Below are 22,840 nucleotides of genomic sequence, written 5' to 3'. Positions count from 1 at the left end.
ACTATTTCTCTTATTTAGTACATTTTATCCAAAATAGGATAAATGCTTATATTTTTTCACTCCGCGCTGATAAGAAGCTAATTTTTGGTTTAAAATGATCTTCTGTATGAGCACAATTGATTTAGAGAGTAATAAAGACGCGGATCTCTGAATTTGTTCAGAAAATCAAGTTTTTCTTCTATTTCTCCTAACTAAGCTATCGATTTTATCTTATTTAGGATAATTCATCCTATTTAAGCGAAATACCCGCATTTCTCCTAATTTGCAATAGTACTCGACTGTGCAATTTCAATTCAGGACACTTATTTCACTATCAAAATCGTTGTAGTAAAAAACAAAATGTTTACGCATGCGTTTTAAAACAGCTGTGAAATTATTGTCTCGCTTAACGAAGTAAATCAATTTAACAGCTCTAAGCATAATGTGGCATAATGAACATGGATAAATGAGACGAACATTGAAATGATAGGGGAATGACGTCATAAACAATACAAAAGTGATGAATACAATAGACTACTTAAGGCTGTTATACATTTTATTTGATCTGCAACTTTTGCCATTATTAGTCAGTACATAACACATGATCAAAGCAAAAGTAAAGCGTAGACCCTAGAGAAAAAAGTTACACTTTGAGGAAGGGGATGGGATATAGCCTGAAAAAAATTTAAAATCTCTCCTATTCAGACAAAATGTAAGGAAACTAATGAGTTTATAAAGGTAAGCGAGTCAAACATTTACTTTCGATTTCAAAAACGAGATTTGACTTGTATATCTACACTGTTAAAATCGCCCTCAGGCGATCGATTAGTTTTTACTTGCTAAATTCGATTGTTCAACCTGGCTAGCGCGCAATGTTGTTTTCATCATCCATTCAAATGAAAACAGCTGGTTTCGTTCTTTGACACAACCAACGCTTGGGGTCCCAAGGGTTGCCTTTTTCCTTAGATAACCTACTTATTTCCAATATCAAAATTTATTTCATATCCAGTTTAAAAATTTGTGTATATCGTCATTTTAGGTTTGCTCTTTACCATTAAACTTTTAGCCTAAGGAAACATTTTTCAATTTCTAGATCACTTGTAGAATAAAAAAATAAAAAACCAAAATCAATTGTACCCAAATCTTTTTTTCGAGCTGACCCAATTTCCTTAATTCTTCTTGAAGACCATTGTAGGGAAAAATTTTCAACATTCCGTTCTCATTGGTCAGCTTCAAATGGTCCTTGATTGTATTGGTTAGGCGTGATTCATCAATGAATAAGCTATAAGAATAATGTTTTAAGTTAGCTCTAGCTTAGACGGCCCACTTTTCGCCCTGCCTATTCTAATTATGAATTAAAGTTGGCAAAAAGTTGGCTGTCTAAAGTCAATGCGTTGCGCTCTTTTGACGTCAATGCAATGAGTTCTTTCAATCTTTTCCAAGCATAGAACTTAACTGCTAATTTTGTGCCCACTTTTGGCCTACTCTTACAATTAGAATAGACAGGGCAGAAAGTCGGTCGTCTAAACTAGAGCTTTCAAACTTTTCAACTACTTAGAGTGCGATCGTGCCATCATACACTGGAAAAAAAGGAGAAACAAGCAACATGCTGAATGGACCTACCAGATATGGCTAGTCGGAAACATGCTGAGTGAAAATGAAAATGTTCGAACGAAAAAGAAAACATAACACCATAGCATAGAGATGCGTAAGCTTGAAAACATGATACAACTTGCTTCATGTTGGCTTTCCGATGTTTTAGCTAAGGAGCCGCAGTTTTGGGCATAAACAAAACAATACTTTCTTTCCTGAAAAGATAACTTAATCTTATTAAAGATAAAATTGAATGAAGCAACTTCCTTAAATCCGAAATTTGGCCCAAAATTGCCAATTTTTTTCGAAAGTCGGGCTGTCGTTTTGCATCACTATGTAAAAAATCAGAAAAATCGAATGGGCCAATCCCGAGAAAAGCTGGTAACAGACGAACAAACGAACGAACGAACAAACAAAGGTTGAATTAAAGGACCTCCGGGCAGCTATTCACTGTGAATTCATTCAAAGAGTCATATTTCAAATTTTTCAGCTTTCACACCTACATCGTTTTAATTTAGAAGTTAACGGCTTAGGAACTTACTTTTTATATAAGAGCATATCAGTGGAGCAAGCTAAAACTCAAAGAACAAAAATATTACTTGCAAAAACGAAAGTTACACACAAGAAAACAAAATTACATACAGACTACCGTTATTAATATATGGAAGTACCTATGTATACTATTATACAGTATACAAATTTCCTGTACCCTTCTATATTTTTTTTGTGTTCAGGATTTTAGGATGGATAAGGGAGTGCTCAAAATCTTCCATTAACCGCCGTGTCAATATGTAAAACACTTATTGCATAATCAGTAAAAACATTTTCGCTTTCAGAGGAAAACCTGCAAACTTAATTGCAAATTAATTTCCTTGTAAACATGAATGTTTTAGCAACGGAAGCACGTTTACTCATCACTGATTCATTTTGCGATTTGTTCATTTTAACGCATAGCACACAACCAGAGCCCCACAGATTGCATCTTTGAAATGATTTTAGAAAAATAAATAGACTTTTCACACACCAAGAACGACGCACGAAGTATTTGACCGAAAATACTACCGGATGTGCCACAAAAAAGTTTCTCTCTTTGAAACTGATTTTCTCGAAATCTAAAAATTTTAAAAGAACCATTCCTATTTCATTGGAAAAAAGAAAAAGAAACTTAAAATTTGATGGGTCATTTATTAAATTCGATTCATTAGATCAAAAGTTATCCTCAATTGAATAAAAAAGTTACTTTCAGAAAGTGCTCGAAAACGTTAAAAATCGACCTATCAAATTTTATTTTAAAATTTGCAATTGCAATATGCTTTACATGATTAAGAGCATTTTTCAGTAATTAAACATATCAATTTTGAAACTGATGGGTTCGAAAGGGTTTAAAATCTTCATCAAAATCATTTTAATTTACTTTTACCGAAATTTTCATCAGATTTTTGGTTCTAGGCTGGATATAGTCTATATAAGGCTGGATGTACCTCGAAACCCATATTGTACCCATGATGTATTTTTATGAATTTTACCAGATTTTTTGGCTTTTTTCGACGAATTTTCTTCCGTTTATTGAAATTCAACCTTCCTTTATATAACAAAAAGTCATTTAGACAGCTAATTGTCATTTTAATGACTGAGACGAAAATACTGATGCATCATATAATTATGCTTCTGTTTAATTTGATAGGTCGATTTTTAACGTGTTTGAGCACTTTTAGAAAGTAACTTTTTTATTCAATTGAGCATAACTTTCGATCTAATGAACGTTTATCTTCCCTTTTTCCAATGGAATAGGAATGGTTTTTTTTAATCTTTAAATTTCGAGAAAATCAGTTTCAAAGAGAGAAACTTTTTTGTGGAGCACCCGGTATGACTAGTGTTTGAGTTTGGTAATTCATGTTCGCCATGTCGTAGGTAGTTTACCGAATTATGGAATAACGAAAATCATTTTCTACAGTTAGTATTTTTCAGTATGTGAAGTAGTAGAATTTCTTCTCGTCATATCACGCTAATTAAGCAGACTTTTTTGATCAGCAACAAAAGAAACCCATTAACTGAAACAAAGTCCCTTAAGAGCAAAGGACCTGGTACATGACGAGCCGCATTTCCATTGTTTTCAAGAAGCTGTTTTTCTATCCCTTTACACTTCTCTGATTGATGACAAGCAAAACATCATTTTAAGGAAAAGAAGTTCATGTAGTTTTGCAGATTCATTATATGGCTTGCCCTAAAAGTTTCATGAAACAGTGTTTACTTTCTATCAAACTTTCTTCTAAAAAACTGACTCGCTGGCTTGTTCAAGTTCCGCAGGAAAATTGCTCTGGAAACTCTTTTTAATTTGATGAGAATCCAGAAATTCCGAAGGAAATCTATCCAGAAACTTTTTTTCTTGAAAAATGACCGCGAAAATATGCTGCAACTCCTCGGAGCTATACCGTGCCATCTTTGAGAGCTTACTCGAAAAGAAAATCCTTTTGAAAAAAGTAGAAACGGAAATGATATTTGCATCGAGTTGTAAATCACATTTTAATGAAAACCAATTTTCATTTTAATAGGGGTTGTTTGTGGCAAGCCTAATTAAAGATGGAAAGTTTGTGGTAAGGAAGTCTGATGACATACTTTATGTAATACTCTACAAAAATCAGTATCCCTTAGTAATCCCATAAGTCAGCAAAAAAATTTCTTTCACTGAGCTAGTATAAATAGTGGGAGATTTTCACCTCGGAGCATCACACTCAAACATCAGAATCAGCCTGGTTACAAAAGAGAAAAAGCATTTTTCTTGAACATAAGAGGAAATAAACAGGATGAAGATTTTGGCAACATTAGCAATTGTTGCACTAGGTAAGATACAGTCTCTTGTGATATACTCTTTTCTTTTATCCCTTCTCTTTTGATCAAAGATGAGCACAAAGCTTGTCGAGGTGGGAACCTTCAGTTGAATGGCGAATAGTGTATCTGTTGCCCAAATTATTGTAATTTTGAAAGCTGGATGTTTACATATAGCGAATTTAGATATTGATTAAAAATTAAAAATTAAAACATTCATAAACATTCTTGTTACTTTATTTTCAGTGAGCGCGTTATCAGAGGCAGGCCGCGGAGCATACAAAAACAAATGTAAGTTTCCGAACTTAAATCCGTTCACATTTTCATTATTAGTAGACGATGCTACCGTCCTTATAATATGTTATTATGATATAACATAGATTGTATATTATAAAACGTAATATGTTGCGCGGCGGATAGAGTCTATGTTTACGGACGATATCAACTTGGCGTTTTTCAGCAACTCCCGAAAAAAAATCCTGTCTTCACGTCGTTCCTCTTAGATGAAACTCGTCTTAGACTATAGCATAGTCTGCATTATTAGTTTAATATTTTATACTCGCAATTGATTTCATTCCAATATTTATAAAAATGAGAATTTTAAATGACCGGCTAAAATGATTTTTATATCGAAGTTTTGAATAAAAATAGAAAATTTTCTTTCAGGTCCAAAATCGTTATGTCATTACAAAGAGAATGGTGTTCCATTCCAACGTAGTGGTCAACCCGGGGTCTTCGTTACCTGTGTCTTTGGTCGTCCCATTTGCAGACCATGCCCTGCAGGACTTGTTTTCAGCAATAAGTCACGAACGTGTGTATCCTTGAACCCTCCCACCACTGGAAAAGCACCAACTACTGTTGCTCGACCTACCTCAACCACTCAAAAAAGACCAACCACTAAACCAATTCCATGTAAGTACTGATCCAATTTCTTTTTTTAAGATGAACCAAGAGATGGATACCAATATCTTTTTCTTTAATTCTTTAACTTCGAGTCTAAAATTTGAATATCAATACATCTTTTCGACCGTAGTCGCGCGGTCAGGCGCGTCCAACTTTATTATTTAATTTACCACCCTAAACTCGATCTAATCCTTTTTCTACACTTTTTTCTATATAGTCTTTCAGCTTCTCATGAGAAAAACGTGTATCTTTACTGATTTTCTAAAATTGTGTATTTCTTCACCAGGTCCAACCAAAGCATGCCATGGTAAAAAAGACGGTTCAGTGTTCAGACTTAGTAGCAGAAGAGCAAACATTTTCGTCACTTGTGATAATGGAAAACCTGTCTGCAGAAGATGCGCTAAAGGACTTGCGTTCATCAACCGCCTTGAAACTTGTGCAGATCCCAACCAACCCACCACAAGCAAACCAAGGACCACCAGACAACAACGACCAACCACAACAAGAAAACCAAGGAGCACCAGACAACAACGACCCACCACCACAAGAGCTACAAGGACCACCAGACAACAACGACCAACCACCACACGAAAACCAAGAACCACCAGACAACAACGACCCACCACACGAAGACCATCAGTTCCATGTAAGGCATATTCTTTGACACTATAGGACACCCTTGTATCGGTATAGGCGTCCCATTCATACATCTGCGAATCAAACTATTTCTCGGGTTGGCATATTAGACTTTTTATATTCTTAAGTGGGAATGAATTAGAAGACCAATAGCCAGCTTATCAAAACATAGAACTTAACGTTAGAATTTTCATTCTGTGGATATTTTTTTCTCAACTCCTTATCTTGTTATAGGTCCAAATGTTTTATGTAAACACAAACCAGAGAACGCCATCTTTCACCTCTCTAGCAGAAGACCAAATTACTTTGTTCGTTGTGTGAGCCGTCGTGCTATCTGTCAACGATGCCCAGGAAATCTCATCTTCAGCAATAAAGCTGAAACTTGTGTGCGTGTACCTGAAGCACCAACCTCTACAAGAAAACCAAGGACCACCCAACGAAAACCAACGACTGCTCAACGAAAGCCAACGACCACCCAAAGAAAACCGACGACTGGGCAGCAAAAACCAACGACTACCCAACGAAAACCAACGACCGTTCAACAAAAGCCAACGACCACACGAAGACCACTAAGCTGTAAGTTTTTATTTATAGTCGAATTTTTCCGGATTTCTGTTCAGACTTTAGGTTTTTAATAAGGCTCTCTAGAGTCTCGTCGTTTACTTGAGCCTGGCTTTGTAACTTTAGCTAACACATTTCCTTTTAACATGAATGAGAGCCATCATAAGTCAACGATCTAAATACATTTTCTCGTATTTCTGATCTCATTGACCAACATATTCTCACACTTTTTTCTACCATATGTGTAGATATGTTAACATCCGTAAATCTACCATATGTGTAGATGAGGAATTTTCACCCAAATAGAGACTTATTATGCTCATGCGTAATTTATCGTTATTTTGAATTAAATCGTTTCTCCTCTTCATATTCAGGCAAGAACTCTTTGTGCAAGAACCGACACGGTGACGCATTATTTGCCGATCCACACAGACCCTCAGTCTTCGTGCGATGTGTCAACTACAAACCCATCTGTCAACGATGTCCAAGAGGTCTTGTCTTCAATAACAAAGCACAAGCCTGTGACTTTGTTAAAAAACAAAAGAAGCATTAAAAACTGCAATCCAAACATTTGATGAAAAATATCCATTGGTATTGATAAATTTTAAAAAAAATATCAATTTGCCTTGTCTTATCGTCTAGTAAAGGAATTGTAGAAAATAGATTTTTATTATTTTTTAGTGATCTTTAATTTTTTTTCAAATACAGTAAGTATATCATATCATGGATCTCATAATTAACTTTCTTGCAAATTATCATTTACCGGGGAGCAATCCTTTTTACTCAAAGTCTGAATCTCTCTTTTATAACTATCTCTCTATTATTTGAGTTCTCCATAGAAATAGCGATTCCTTCAGCTTGACGTTCGAGTTAAAAGAAAAGTAATGCATTTCACATTTCAATCATAGCCCAGCTAAAATGATGAGTTTTGAGGATTTTACTTCATATCAAGTATAAAAAAGTTTTTCCACTTTCTTGGGACACACTGTATCTATTCAGAACACTCTCAATAATAAATACAAATATAAGTAACCATGTCTATCATACAGGATATGGATGAAGACCGCACTAATCAACATTTGCCAAACTGGGCAGATTCTTTTACTGAGTCATCATTGAGTGGTATCGTTTCCCGTCGCTAAATTTGTGAAGGTCAGCTCTAGCGTGGACACCATCGGAGATGAGAATCTTGGAGATATGAAAAGAACCCCCTTATTTCCCACCTAAAACATCTGACCTGCGTGGTTATCAATAAATGCTGGATTGAAAGTAAACTATATCAACGAATTTCGAAATATGCCGCGCGGAAAACGACGAAAGTGCCAAATTCTATTAGTTGCGCAACTTTCTCTTGATTGTGAGTTATCAGGCTTAAAGCTCAAAGGTTGGAATACCAGATACCGTACTAAGTGCTACCTACTCAGTTATCGCTCAATTGATACTGAATCTTAATGGTCAAGCCTCGAAATTACAATGTAACTAAGCCTAAGATCTTCGTACTCAATTGTTGGTAAATATGAAAATGTTTGTTAAATTTGAATAAAAAGTTTTAGACGGGTTCAAAACAAAACAAACCTTTTGCTTTTCAACCGTTTCAGTAAAGCAACTCCTTCATATCATTCATCTTTATGCGTCATTTTGCTAAATCCGAGGACCTAGCTACGTCATATGATGACAAAATAAGGCCTATCGTTTTTAAAAATTTTAGATCCAGTCTTTGAGAGGTCTTTGAGAGGTCGCTGGCTGAATTCTTCACCAGTTTTCAAAGTTGGTTTGGAATTCAGCCAACCACCCCTGTCCTCAAACCGAACCTGTTGCAAAGTCTTTCAACAACCGTTTTACATATTTTGTTTTAGCAAACTCTATCCGTGCGGAGGAGATCTTCGAAGGACTGCAATGGGCTATTCCAGAAATCGTCTGTACCCCCTACGGTGAGGGAGTGTGACGTCCAGGGTGGACCGGTTTTTCAGAGGGAAAAAATCTAGGGTGGTCCAGTTTTTCAGAGTAAAAAAATCCAGGGTGGTCTGGTTTTTCTGAGTGAGAAAATCCAGCGTGGTCCACTTTATCCGAATAGAGAAACTCTCAGACCGATACATATATCATTTTACTAAAGAAAGCATTTTTATTTAGCATTGTAATCAAATAGTACCCAGAATTTGCCGTTCAATTGCTTCGATTATGTTTGTTTATATTCGATTATGTTCGATTTAGTTCGATATTGATTTATTCATTTGGTTTTGCTCACTTTACACGCTCTCATACGGTACTTATCAGTGCGGCTGGAACTTCAATATTTGAGGATTACGATTTTACCAGCTTTTTAGCGATTTTTGCCTCGCTAGCCCAAATCTCGCAACCTCTTTACCTTATTGTTAACCGGTTTTATTCTTTCCTTGTATTAGAGGAATATCGAAATTAGAGTTTTTCAGCGTTCCGAAAAAAACGCATTGCAGAAATTTTTTCATCCAGCCCGAAAACCCGGGCTCAAAACATTCGAAAAAGTCGCAAAGTGGAATAGACGTTAATTGCGTAGAAAAAACACGAGTGACGTCTAGTATAGGCTTATCGTCCCCTTGAGCGCACGAGAAAAAAATGTTCCGTGTTCTTGCACGAGCGAATAAATATGAGGGCAATTTTGCACCGAGGGCGCTACTTGGTTTCCGCCTTATTTTGCGCCCACGACAGAATGGTTCAAATACGGGGGTGTTATAAATGATAAACTATCTCATTTTGTAAGTGTTTATTTTCTGAGAAATACAGAACCAAGTGAACATTATTCAAATGCAATAGAACACAATCTAATAGTCGTTTAGGAGAATACAACGATCTTTATAATAACAAATTACTTCTGCAGAAGTTTTTCTTATGATAACGTCATATAATTGATTCAACTACTTTTACAACACAAATGTTTGTACTGCCTGGAGTAATTTGTTATTCAATAGATCGTCAAGTTCTCCCAAATAACAATATTACCCATGAGTTGGCTGTTTGATTGAGATCAATTACGTTCAATTGGTTGTTGATTAGGATATTTGTTTGAACTTGTTCTATTGACACTATCCCGCCTTTTTCCGGGAATTTTAATTTTACCTCAATTGTCCTTTGACTTTCCTACCTAAATACCTTTAAAACATATAAATTTATAATACTTATAAAATTTTAAAAGTTATCTTTCATCATAAACAAAGTAAATAGTACACTACTCCGAGTTTCATGCTTACTGCACTTTTGGCTCTGATTTCATTGAGCACTCTGCAGCATCAATCACAAACAAATCTAATACTTATAAAAAGTGAAATATTATACTTTTTAAGTTTGATCTTTTGGGAATTTGGACGTGCCCTTTTCACTTTGTTCTTTTCAAAGGAGACAATTACCGAGTAAATAGTCAATCATAAGACAAACATTGTTTTAAAATTTAAATGGTTATAATTCTGGATTTTCAGATCAGGATTTAAATCCAATAACTTTTCTTCCGCTTTGGCTGAAAAAATTTTTTTGACAAAAAATTGGAAAAAGGATGTACACATACTTTAATTGGACATGAGATTAAACAATTCTTTTGTAGTCATTATAGAATGTATCATGTATTTTGATATGCTAATTTTCTATTTTTTTTCTGTTAGAGCTTGCAGCCCTGTCCCCCCCCCCCCCAGGAATGCCCCTAACCAAATTTTATCTATATATTAGTAGCGGTAGTCTGCTTGTCATTTTGTCTTCTGTGTGTAACTTTCGTTTTCGCAAGAGATGCTTTTGTTCTTTGAGTTTTAGCTTGCTCCACTAATGTGTTATATCCTTTGTTATGATTGATAGAGTCTGGTTTAGACTTCATTCAGCCTTTGTTTTGAAATTAAATCCACATTTAGCTGTTGTTCTGACAAACTTTTTAGATTTTTTTTTGTTTTATTTTAGCTTTGTTTTTTAAGATTCAGTTCTGTTTTGCAATGAATTCGAATGCTATAAATCAAATGAGGTCATTGATTACATTCGAACACACATAAAACAAAAGAAAGAGAAAAACAAAGTGGCGGGCAAGCCAAGGCAGAAATTAAAACTGCTAGATGTAGATGGACCTTTAATTTCATAAAAAGGCTGAATGAAGTCTAAACCAGGCTCTATCAATCATAACGAAGGATAAACCTTGTAGTCGCGCGGCTGAGGTCGAAAAACGTTTCATTTCGTGATACATATTTTAGATTCCAAAAAAAACAACGGAAACTCGCGAATTAGTATGTGTAGATTACAAAATCAAAAAGTTTCCACGATATTATCGTGCAAGTAACGAGTAATTGGCGATTTTTTGCGTTTCCAGGCAAAATTGCAAGGCCTGGAAATTCATTTTTTTTCATGATTTTTGAGGGGTCTTCAAATTAAAAAAAGACTTATACCACATGATAGAGCTCTTCAAACTGAGCAAAAAAATGTATTACACCAAAGTCCCAACTTCTCTAGATCAAAAGTTATGGGCCTATTTGTGGTAAAAAACTGATGGAAAACAGGGAATTTCCCCACAATCTGCATTAATTTATGCAAAATTAAACACCTTTTTGACCACAAATAGGCCCATAACTTTTGATCTAGAGAAGTTGGGACTTTGGTGTAATACACTTTTTTGCTCAGTTTGAAGAGCTCTATCATGTGATATAGGTCTTTTTTTAATTTGAAGACCCCCCAAAAATCATGAATTTCCAGGCCTTGCAATTTTGCCTGGAAACGCAAAAAATCGCCATTTACTCGTTACTTGCACGATAATATCGTGGAAACTTTTTGATTTTGGAATCTACATATACTAATTCGAGAGTTTTCATCGAAAAAAGTGGAATCTAAGAGGTGTATCACGAAAATCATTTTCTAGCCACTTTTTTCGACCTCAGCCGCGCGACTATTGGGGACAGTTTCTCGATCTTGGCCTACCAAAATCTTTCATCGTAGTTTTTTGAGAGTGGTACACCAATGCAATGATAGGACTACTCAATAGTGGTTTAATGCATTGAGACGATGCATCTGGAGTTACTTTTCCTTGAACACTTAAGATGAATCACCATTTGACGTTAGCTTAGTCAAAAGATTATAAAGATCAGTGGAACTATCCGAGCAAGATGTAAAAAAGACATATATATACATACCTGATATTGTCAAGAGTGACGATAGCATATGACATAAAGACTGGATTGTATACAATGTCTCCTCCACGAAGATTGAACAACCCTAAAATTGACGAAAACTATTCAATATTTTCAGAGCAATGTTTTTTATTAAAAAATACTGGTTTCTGAAAATGTTTGCTTTTTTACTGGGGCCCCTAAGTGGTTTGCGTGATGACGTGATAGGGACTTTTTTGTAGCATGATTACGTGATTTGGATTTTTTTTTTTCGTGATCAGAGTTACCGCTGGGGAGGGGCCTCCTTTTTTACTGGGGCAAGACATAGACCAAGAATGACATAATGCATGAGGTACTGTATATTTGAAAATAAAAATGCGAAGCCCGAAAAATCTTAAAATTACAGATTTGAACAATAGATATTCGGTACATACCCTTAAAAATACCTCTAAAAAATAGAGAAGATATTGACTTACAAGCTACTTCATCAAGAGAAGCCACCACAAATCCATACGCATTTTTCTTCTTCAATCTCTCACGAACATCGTTCACTTTATCTTCCCATGATCGTCCTTTTGTAAGAACAAAAAATATACCTCAATTCTTTTAAAACCAGACATTTTTCTAAGGTAAGTGATGTATAAATGGGATGACAATTTTGTCAAATCTTTTGTGTATCTTCTTCTTTGAGATTCAATTACTTGCTGAGATCTTTTACAGATGGCTAGATTCAGATTCGTTTGCCTATCATGATAGCGACTTAAAAACAAAACATATTGCCCTTTAACAACCATTACCTGAAGAAGAGAGAGGAAGTGCAAGGAGGTTGGAAGACGGTACTTCCGGTTGACCAAGATCACACCATACTAAATCAACAAGGTTTTGATCAACTCGAATCAAATTCTTGCCAGAATTCTTTAGTGCTTTTGATATCCTTCTCCACTCATCTAATAAAAGAAAAGTGATTGTATTTGGAAACCTGAAGTCAGATCTTATTCTGAAGTTCAAAATACTCTCAGGTGCCCCTCTATAATTTACAATTAGGCCCCCTCTCCCGTCTATCAAAATTTGAAAAGAATTCAAACAAACCTAGCAAAAACCTCTTCATTTTTTTTCGTTTAATAAAATTTGAGAAATAATCTACCAATTAAACATCTACAAAATAACATCAGAAAAGGTTACTATAGCAAGTTAGTAGCATGCAAAAAAATCATCATTTATTTACCCAAAGAAAGCAGATGCGGATCAACACCCACAGTCGCACCATCCGGCAATTTCTAAAAAAAGAATAATTATCTTTTTATAACAAAATAATTATTTGTGAAAGTTGAGATATCAAAATCTTGTAAATGGCCATTGCAGTAACATATCTGAATAAATAAAATGTTTGTTGTTGATAAGAAAGAATCTGTAAAATATTGTATTAAAAAACAAAACAAAATATCCAAGCTGTTTCAATTTCTAACCTGACTTAGCCATTCCTCTTTCTTCAATACATCAGGATTCCCTGAAATACGATGGAATTTTAATTGATTTCGGCTATCTCGATAAGACAATAAGTAAAAGATAGTTAATCGAAACTCATGGCTAATTTCGGGGCAAAAAATGTGTATTCTTAACAAAGGGAATGGCAGAGCAGCTGATCCCAATCAAAGAGATCTTTAGGAATTGAACAATTTTGTCATATACACAGAATTAAAGAAATAATTAAAGGGACCCCTCGCTTGTTTGTGATCTTTAGGAAATCAAACTATATTGGTCCAAAAACCCCTAACAGCATATTCAAAGAACATAAAACTTACTGCTAGTTCCTGTAGAGATATCGAAAAATTCCTCTGAAAACAGTATGGCGTGTCCGTCTGACTGAAACCAACACAACCGGGGCTCATTGGGAGTTCTGAAGCCGATACCGATTCTCCATAAACCCGCAACTCGACTCCAAGCAAAGGGTTTTTCTTAGGAGAAGAGCGCGGATTCTAGACTGTTCGAACCAGAGCTGGCCTCTACACTCGTACTGTAATTTTCCGGTGCATTTGTGTCGACAACTTGGTGCGAGAAGAGCGCGAAAAGATTCGAAGGCCTTCAGAAGCCATTTGAAATTTCTGAAAGTTGATTGAACATCAAAATTTATAATTTGAAATTATACTATTGTCGAATGAAGTTAATGAGTTTTATTTCAAAACTAATAGTTTCACGCCGTTGAGACGATCATCAGTTGAAAATAAAATTTAAAAAAACTAAAGTTCGTTTTGAATGTTTACGAAGAACAATGTACTATTAGTTTTGAAATAAAACTCATTAACTTCATTCGACAATAGTATATATATGCTTCCGATTCCGATTGGTCGAGCACTCTTCTGATGAATGAGAGTTCAACTCAACAAGAAGTTAATTTGAAATTATGGAGCGAAGAAAGAGTTTTGCGTGCTAATACTTTGGGAAGTTGCTTTTCATATGATTATGAAGTGAGTGTCTTGTTATCATTTTTAAGCGAGGGGTCCCTTTAAAGAAATTAGATAATTACCATCCTTCATGAGCGTCCAGTTTTCATCATGTTGGTTTTCAGCTTGTAAAAAATATCTGCCATCTGTCCATAATAATGCTTCGTTTTCGGTTACAATTGCTGTTCCTGTACAAAATATTCAAACAAAATGATGTCTATAGATTTCTTTCGCGATGTATTAAAATTAGTAATCGTCAGCCGTGCAAAATTACTCGAATCTGATTGGTTTAGAGGAGTGCAATTAATCGTTAATTGCACTATTACCACTTTTTGCACTCTTCGGCGGGGGGACATTTTTGTCCCCTTATTCTTTTCTCTCCAGAGACTTTTTTTACTATATAATAAAAACAAAGACATTTTTTTTTTCAATATAAAAAAGCACAAAGAAATTTTACGTTACAATAGCTTCTTTTAATTGAAAAGAAAGAAAAAATACACTGCAATGTTTTCTTTTTAAACAAAAGAAAAAAAGGAGGTTTTCGAATGTTTACAAAAATATAAAAGTTAGAAAAAGATTCTTTTTCAAAACTATGATTTACTAATGATTATTTACTGACGATTACCTCGGAATCGTATGTTTTGTCGTGCAATTAACGATTAATCACTCGTAACAAAGGAGAAAATACCGTAATTTGCACTCGTCCTTCGGACTCGTGCAAATTACTATTTTCTCCTTTGTTACTCGTGATTAATCGTTAATTGCACTCCAAACCATACGATTACTAGTACGAATGATTTGAAATTTTAAGTCTAAAATTGACTTCTTGTAAGATTTTTATTTCTGGAAATAATAAAAATAAAAAATGTTTTAAAGGATGTTTTCTTTTCTGAATAATTTAATCCTGAAACATTAAAATTAAGGGAAATTTTTTCCAACGATTTGAGTCACGATAGTAGTGAGCATGCGCATTATATTAAAAATAAAGTATTTCTTACCTGCAGAACCTGTAAAGCCAGACATAAACTCTCTTCTTTTATATCTTGGTGCAATATATTCACTCTAAAATGAATATTCCAATAAGATGTTGAAAGCAAGATTTTGGGTTTCAAATTTACAGTTCGCCTAAGCAAAAGCTCAAAATTGAGAAACACCATGGGCCACTTAATCGCACCTCAAGTCTAAAAAAAGCGCGGACCCCACAACCCAGACTACATTAAAGCAAGAAATTTTGGCGGGAATTTAATTTGGCGGGGATGGCAAAAAAGGTTTTTAAGCGGAATTGAATTTGGCAGATGGCCGAGAAAACAAAATTTGGCAAGAAAATTAAATTTGCCGAGAAAATTAAATTTGGCGGGAATTTAATTTGGCGGGAATTTAATTTGGCGGGAATTTAATTTGGCGGTTGCAGGATATTTAGGCTGAAAAGTTATAGCAAAATAGTTGAAAACCTGTGAAAACCCAATTTTGGAGCCAAAAATAGGACGAAATTTGGCAGTACGTTTATATAAATTAAATTTGGAAAGAATTTAATTTGGCGGACAGCGGCAAATAGAAATTTTGGTGGGAACTTAATTTGGCGGATTTTGGCAAATTTGGCAAATTTCAATTGTATCCCAGCTATTTAAAACTTTTTTACACAATGTAGATAAGAAATAATAATGATATGATTGAATACATAAACAAAGTTATACTTGATGTGCATCTCCAGATGGTACGATGTAAGCATGGATAGTTTCTGGTACATATTGTTTACTATTCATCAATTTGCGTAGAGAATTCAAAATGTGACCAGTTCGTTTTGGTATTGCAGCCATTTTATTATAATTTTAATCAACTCTGAAACATAAATGAAGTGTCAAATAAATATATGAGAAGTTCGAATTAGTATTCAATGTATTCAAAAAGTCACTTATTTTTGACAAAAATCTTTTGAAAAAAAGTTTGAAAGTGACATCCCATTGAAGTTTAATGGTAAAGTCGATAAGGTATATTAGCAGTAAATGATTTTTGTTTTTAATATTGCACAGGATCTTATTTCTTGAAACAAAAACAAAAATTATCAATTGTAAAAAAAATAATTTAACATATTATATTTTTATTAATAATATAACATTATATTTATATACAAACTTAATATGGACAGAAAGAAATTCCTCTTTGAACTTCCACACTCTTACAGACACTAATTTCTCTGTTGTCGAAAAATTGAATCTAACATTGAATTGAATTTGCAAAATAAAACTTATGGGGACGGGAGTTAACAATCAACTCAGCAATCATTCAAAAAAAAAGGTGGGTGTTTATTTTGATAATAAATAAATCAAAAAATCTCTTTTCAAAATTTAAATTATAGTACGATGAAAACAAATTTTTACATGGTGATTAAAAGTTACCACAATAAATTTAATGATGTCTGGAAATCTGAATCTGAGTTCCCCCTTATAGTTCATTTTGGCAACAAAAATAAAAAAAAGTGTACTTTTTTACCTAAACTTTAACTTTATTAACCCTAAAAAAAGCTTTTAAAAAGCATAATCTGGCAAAAGTTTAAATAAAATTTAAATACTATCGTTGGTATGGAACACTTCGAGCTCAAATAAAAATCAGAGTTTCATCATGAAACAAGATTCTCCATTCATCAAAATAAATTTTGGATCAAATCAGAAATTGATAGAGTCACTTTGCAGTAATAAAGCCTGAAGTCATCGTTAAACTCTTTTGAGTTGCACTATCAAGCTCTTTCCAGGCAGTTGTACGTTGGATTTTGAAAAGATTTTTTCTCACAAACAACTTTACAGAGTCAAATGCATCTGTTATGAAGCTTTTAGAGTGTGACAACTCTTTGCTTTCATTTATTCTGAGCTCTTTTTCTAAACTATTACTGAGTATTTGTAATTGAGCATGGATCTCTAAACAGTTATTGATGGATACATGACCTTTCAAAGCAGATTCCATCACTTCCAAGATCATTTTATTAATGTGAATATTCTTTTCCTCCAACAAACAAAAGAGAAACCCAGGTGTTTCAGTTATTCCTTTGAAATGAGCACAAGTGTATTTCAAACAAAATAACTCAATGTCGGAGAACAACTTGGTAGCTTCAACACCCCATTTCACATTTGGTAGCGATCCTTTGATTTTCACTATATCTTTTATGATTCCAATGATGTTAATGTCATTGATAGATTCTGTAGTTTTTGACACAACAATCTCTCGCACTTGTTTAGGGATTTTCAATAAATTCTTATTTGATAGAATTTTAGCAAAATGTTTGATATACCACTGATCACAGCTTGAAATAAGTTCTTCAAAGCCAAGAATCTGGGAATCCATGAAAAATTTATAGATATTTGTTAGTCTAATAAGACAAACATCGCAAGGCTGATGATAAAAATGAAAATAATATGCTTTCAAATGTAATTTGATTACATCTAGAAAGCCTTGAATATTCAGCATATCTTGCGCCATCATGGTGTCAATGACTTCAATATCTGTGGGCATCTCGACTTCAGCATAATACACAAAATTCAAAATGCATTGAAATACATTTTTATTGATATTCATAATTTTGACAATGCCTTTAGAAGATTCTAACCAGGAACCAAACAGCATTGCTTTGAAATATTCACTGCATTGCCCAACAAAGAGCTTATGACATTTAAATTTTGTATCGTCTTTGAGCTCAAACACAACATCATGAAAAGTCTCTGTCAAAGTGGAATCCAATAAAACTTTAAATTTTAAGCATAATTTATCAAATGAACCAATAAAAGTTACTTCTGGAGAATAAAGAATATTGAATTCTTTAATTTCATCTTCATTTAGATGCTGGTCATCAAGTCTCACTTCCTCTTCTGATGATTTCTGCAAGAGCTGAAGCAAATCCTGTTTCAAAGCAAATGCAACGCATTTATTGAAGCAGAAATATTGACCTCTGATTGCAATTTTTGTATCTGCAAACTCCTCATCTTGAAATGTGATTTGACAGTTCTTGATAAAGTTCAACTGACTTTGTGATTTTAACTTTTCAAGTTCAATTTTATACTTTGATTTATAGGCAGAAGTTGAAAATACCTTGCAATCCATTTATTTGATAATTATCTAGAAAATGATAAACAATAATACAGAAATTTCCAGGTACTTTGCTGTACAAGCTTTGTTGTCGTTATGAAAGAATCTAATTCTACCTAGAAGCAAGAAGCCTTGCCCTAGCTTGCTGACTTTAAAGTTTGAGACATTAGGGTAGTCTAACAGTTACACCGTGGGACAATTAAAGTGAAATCTTTTTACCTTTCAATCTATATCATCTTGAATATGCTGGAGAAGGCATAACTTGGACCCCCTATATGGACCCCAATATGGACCCCCTCAAAAATGGAGAGGAAGCATTTTGGTTGATTTAAAGAAGCTTTATATTTGACCATATGATCATTATTTTGTAAAAATAAGTCATTTTGTCAACATAAGGAGAAGAGAATAATTGATGAGAATTGTATCTCTAAAACTGTGCTTCCCAGTGTTTGCCTCTTCACAATATTTATCTATTTATATCAAAGGCATTTCATTTGGTACAATTAAAATATTTGGTGTAATAAAGCTTGCAGGCATCCGAGTTAAGTATGCCTTGTCAATATTTTTTTGGAAAAGTGTCACTTCGTCAAGAAAATGACAGGTAACGTCTACTGTACGTTCTTTCAAAAGTTTTGAAGTTACGTAATGCTCTGTTTCAGACGTTACTAAGCGATAAAACGATAGCTGATCGATAAAAAAAACGATTCGTTTTTCATTTTCACATTTACATGGGGAAGAATGAAATTTTCAGAAGATGCTTCATTCGATAGGATTCCCATTTTCTGTAAAATAGATGTTTTTGCAAACGCAACAGTCTTTTGAATAACTAATTACTCCACATACATTACTTTCCCTAAGCCAAAAAAAAACATGATTAAGTACTACTGTAAATTATCTGCAGAGTTATTAGTCATTCAAAAGACTGTTGCCTTCACCAAAACAACTATTGCGATTCCCCATGGTTGCAAAATGGTGGCTTTGGGTAATTCCCTTGTTCTTTTTCTACCTTCTTTTGTTCTATGTGACGTAAAAAGACGCTTCACAAATCAAAGTGCTTCCACTAACCGACTGTGCAAGCTCCCTCGCAGACAGTTAGTCACACTAGCGTATCAAAGATATTGCTGCGAAGGCGCTATATTGTTTACTTGACTCGCAAGCAAAAAAATGCGCCGCAGAACTTCTAAAGGGATTCATGAAAAAATAACCCAGCGCTTTTTAATGAAATTTTAACATTTTCAAAAGGTACCGTCAACTGCTCCAACTTGGGACGAGTGTATGCAACATGGGACTTATTGATATCTGGCCTGTATTTTCACTTATTGTTAAATCTCTTTGACGACAAATTTGTTATGATAACTCCACCAAGTTTATCAATCATACTTTCTTTCATAACATGTCATGATAACTTTCACTGATAGCGCGCCCTTTTTAACTTTTGTTTTCATTCAAAATGACCAGACGCCGAATGGAGAATTAGAGAATGCCTGCCACCTAACCGCCTACCGTCTAGCCGCCTACCGCCCAATGGGATTAATAAATAGCGAGTGTGTAACTTACCGCGCCAGTGACGTCGAACGCTCCATCGTTTTGCCACTAATTTGGTCTTCTTTGTTCTGGACACTCGAGCGTGTTTCACTACGGATTTTTTTCATATTTCGATTTAAAAGCCTACTTGGTGCGAAAGAGAAATTGTGTAGTATTTAATACGCGGTTCATTAAACACAAATCAAATAACTTTGGAGGTTCGGTGAAATGGTGGTGGAATGGCCGTCCCATGTTGCGTAAGATAGTCCCAAGTTGGAGCAGTTGACGGTATGAGAAATTGCCTAAAATTTGAGCCAAGCCAACCTTTAAAAACTAATTTGAAGATCAACTTCCCCAAGAAAAAGATCGATGGGGGAGACGAAATCCACCTAGAACCGCACACCGCCGCATAGGCTATTTCCTGGAAATTTTGCCGGACCTCAAACACTGACCCATTTATATGTGCGGAATTATTTTTACTTTAGCGTAATTTCCTAGTGTGTAACTGACAGCAGGTGAAGAAACTTTAATCCCAATTATTTTCTCAAGCCACAAACAGTGTGGCTTGAACTTCGATTTTTGAGGATTGTGATTTTGCCAGCTTTTTAGCAATTTTTGCCTCGCTAACCCAAATCTCGCAACCTCTTTACCTTAAAGGAAGTTTTTCAGCGTTCCAAATCTTTGGGTTTGTTGCTGACGTTCTTCCTTCAAAGAATATCGATCACTTTCCTTTTCCCCTCAAGCGCGCAAGAAAAAAATGATTAGCTCGCAGGGGCAAATAAAGATGAAGCGGCAATCTTGCACTGAGGGTGCTACTTAGTTTCCGCCCTATATTGCGCCCACAATAGAATGGTCCAAATACGGGGATATTCCAAATGATAAATGATGTCGTTCTTGTGTTTATTTTCTAAGAGATACAAATAGTATATTGAATATTATTAACTTATTTATTCAAAGTAGGCAATTTAGGCCGATTTTCGAACTTTTAACTACCCCTGTCAAACTTGGTTCATTGGAAAGCTCTATCTTTTCTCATTTCAACGAAAGGTCCACACCTTTTCCATTTTTTTTCTTTCAGTTGATGTTTGATCATGATATTACAGGTTGAAAAAAAATTTTTGATAAAATTTTACTTTTTCACAGAATTAATACCACTTTTATATTGGGAGGTAACGTAAAAACGAAAAAATCCGGGGGTAAAAAGTAACAGAAATCGCAATTAAAATTCAGGATTTCGATATTGAATGTCCATTTTGATTCATTTCGGTGCTGAAAATGGTGTTTCGTGAAATTTACAATTTTTCAAAGTTTTGGCCCAAAAATTAAGAAATTTCAATTTTAGGCCATCTGATGACGTCATAAAATTGTTTTTTGCGATAACTCTTGATATACTTTGATTGCAAAGCTAAAATTTTGCACACTGAAAGGCATTGTGGTAAACTAGAGTTTGAAAAAAAAGATTTTGAAAAAATTTATTTCTAAAGTTTCTTTACCTGGATATCTTACAGTGTGGCAAATTTTATCACCTCACGTTGTTCCAATCAACAGATTTGAAGAGCTTAGATTCAATGACGCCACAAAATTCCTTGTATAACATCTATTACATTAGTATTAATGATTATATACCAAATTGTCAACCTTGAAATTGTCACATTTAGTTATTGTTAAATATTTACAACACTTTCCAGCCATCTTTTTTGTGAAATCTGTGTCTGATAAACTAAGCTCCATGACATTTGTATCATAGATCATTAAATCACACCTTGGAACAATAGAGTTCCTTGGTTCAATTGTTGCAAGAATGTTTGTCTTTGTTTGTATTCTCATTATGTGCAACATTATCATTACATCATTGTCAGCAAGTTACATTGCATTGTCAGCCTTTGAGGTCATCAAACTTTGTTGAATTTCGGAATTTGAAATCCTAACACCTGAATGTGAAAGAAGAAAAATTCAATATTTCATACTGTAATTTTGAAATAATCTCTTTGAATGAATCAATGTCTGATGTTTGGTTATTCGCTGAAATCTCCGGAGAAAAAAAGAGGCTCTGCTTGACGGTTAGGGCTATGTTTGCCATGCATATATACTGAGCCATTAAAGAAGTTTACAGGAACGTACAAAAAGGACCACATGGAGCATACAAAACGGACCATGGGGAGCCTACAAAAGGTACACAGGGTGCATACGTAAAGTATATACATAGGGAACAAACAATACTGTAAGGTACACGGGGAGCCTACAAAAGGTACACAGGGTGCATACGTAAAGTGTATACATAGGGAACAAACAATACTGTAAGGTACACGGGGAATGTACAATAAGGTACACAGGGAACATACAATAAATAAAGTACCCGGGAGCATACAATAAGGTACACGGGGAACGTATGAAAAGGTACACAGAGATAGTTAGCAGAAGGTACAATAATTCAAATTATATCTACTCTTATGTCTAAGAGAAGTTGTAAACTCAAAAAGACTCGACTGAACAAAAGGAAAAAGGGAATACAAAACTTTAGCTGTTTTTTTAACCATCAGGCATCAAGGCTAATAATGGGGCACAAAGAAGTGTGCAAGTTTTTTAAGTTTTGATCATTAAAATCTAGACAATATACAAGAAGTCATAAAGAAATTTATTCTTACCTTCTTCTTTTCTATTCATTAAAATAGGAATGGATTTCCATGTGTTTCAGCTTCTTTCTCTACCTTTCCCTCCTATTCTTCTTCTACTGCTTCTTGATCCAAAATCTCAAAAAACCCGTGCAAAAGGGACGGGGGTCATGTTGGAAATTTGAAAATCACAATATTGAATTTTGGCATGGTCTCTAATACAGCGGATATAAAGTGTTTATAGTTTTTGGAAAGTTAAGTTTTTTCTCTACAATACTTAGGGTGTGCTATATTTAAAAATTGAGTTTACAAAAAGTTATAATTAAAAAAGATTTTCAAAGCTTTTACCTTTGCCTTTGATTACCTTTGATGTGTTTCAACAAATTCTCTACTCACTCAACCCGACGGGTCCAGTGTTTGACCATTTCAACAATTGAATTCGAATCAGACATCCTGTAAGGGAGATAGGCAGGGAGCAGTGGCTGGTCGGGAACATCTTGGAGAAATTGATCAAGTTGTTTTTTGAAGGAATTTTCGGAACATTTGGTCATGTGACATATTTTTCTTGGACCGGTGTCTGAAAGGC

The 22,840-nt window shown here is 34.5% G+C and overlaps 2 protein-coding genes across 2 annotated transcripts in view; one reads left to right on the top strand and one right to left on the bottom strand.

Annotated features, from left to right (window-relative positions):
• The window catches only part of LOC136806401 (xaa-Pro aminopeptidase 1-like), a gene marked incomplete in the record, with an annotated part of 59,726 nt that extends 43,841 nt beyond the window's left edge, over nucleotides 1–15,885 (bottom strand). Inside the window, 9 exon segments of the mRNA XM_067062967.1 lie at nucleotides 1,117–1,261; nucleotides 11,628–11,709; nucleotides 12,080–12,175; nucleotides 12,401–12,550; nucleotides 12,829–12,880; nucleotides 13,070–13,110; nucleotides 14,128–14,232; nucleotides 15,043–15,106; nucleotides 15,739–15,885. Of these exon segments, the coding sequence (XP_066919068.1) occupies nucleotides 1,117–1,261; nucleotides 11,628–11,709; nucleotides 12,080–12,175; nucleotides 12,401–12,550; nucleotides 12,829–12,880; nucleotides 13,070–13,110; nucleotides 14,128–14,232; nucleotides 15,043–15,106; nucleotides 15,739–15,861 (858 nt within the window).
• On the top strand, nucleotides 4,298–7,234 carry LOC136806397 (salivary glue protein Sgs-3-like). Its single transcript, XM_067062964.1, has 6 exons — nucleotides 4,298–4,413; nucleotides 4,645–4,689; nucleotides 5,065–5,310; nucleotides 5,588–5,947; nucleotides 6,172–6,513; nucleotides 6,873–7,234. The coding sequence occupies exons 1-6, from the start codon at nucleotides 4,377–4,379 to the stop codon at nucleotides 7,049–7,051; spliced, it is 1,209 nt and encodes a 402-aa protein (XP_066919065.1). The 5' UTR covers nucleotides 4,298–4,376; the 3' UTR covers nucleotides 7,052–7,234.
• Nucleotides 15,886–22,840: the final 6,955 nt, after the last annotated feature.

The sequence above is a fragment of the Clytia hemisphaerica genome, unplaced genomic scaffold (assembly GCF_902728285.1).
Source record: "Clytia hemisphaerica strain Z4C2 unplaced genomic scaffold, Clytia hemisphaerica genome assembly, whole genome shotgun sequence".
Taxonomy (NCBI): Eukaryota; Metazoa; Cnidaria; class Hydrozoa; order Leptothecata; family Clytiidae; genus Clytia; species Clytia hemisphaerica.
The sequence above is the reverse complement of the archived record's forward strand: the minus strand, read 5'-3'. Positions and strand labels throughout refer to the sequence as shown.

What these genes read in the sequence shown, in the direction of transcription:
- LOC136806397 (XM_067062964.1), top strand. Translation starts at nt 4,377, where the DNA reads ATGAAGATTTTGGCAACATTAGCAATTGTTGCACTAG. An exon ending in ATTAGCAATTGTTGCACTAG is followed by an intron (nt 4,414 to 4,644) that starts GTAAGATACAGT and finishes CTTTATTTTCAG; the next exon opens with TGAGCGCGTTATCAGAGGCA. An exon ending in CGGAGCATACAAAAACAAAT is followed by an intron (nt 4,690 to 5,064) that starts GTAAGTTTCCGA and finishes ATTTTCTTTCAG; the next exon opens with GTCCAAAATCGTTATGTCAT.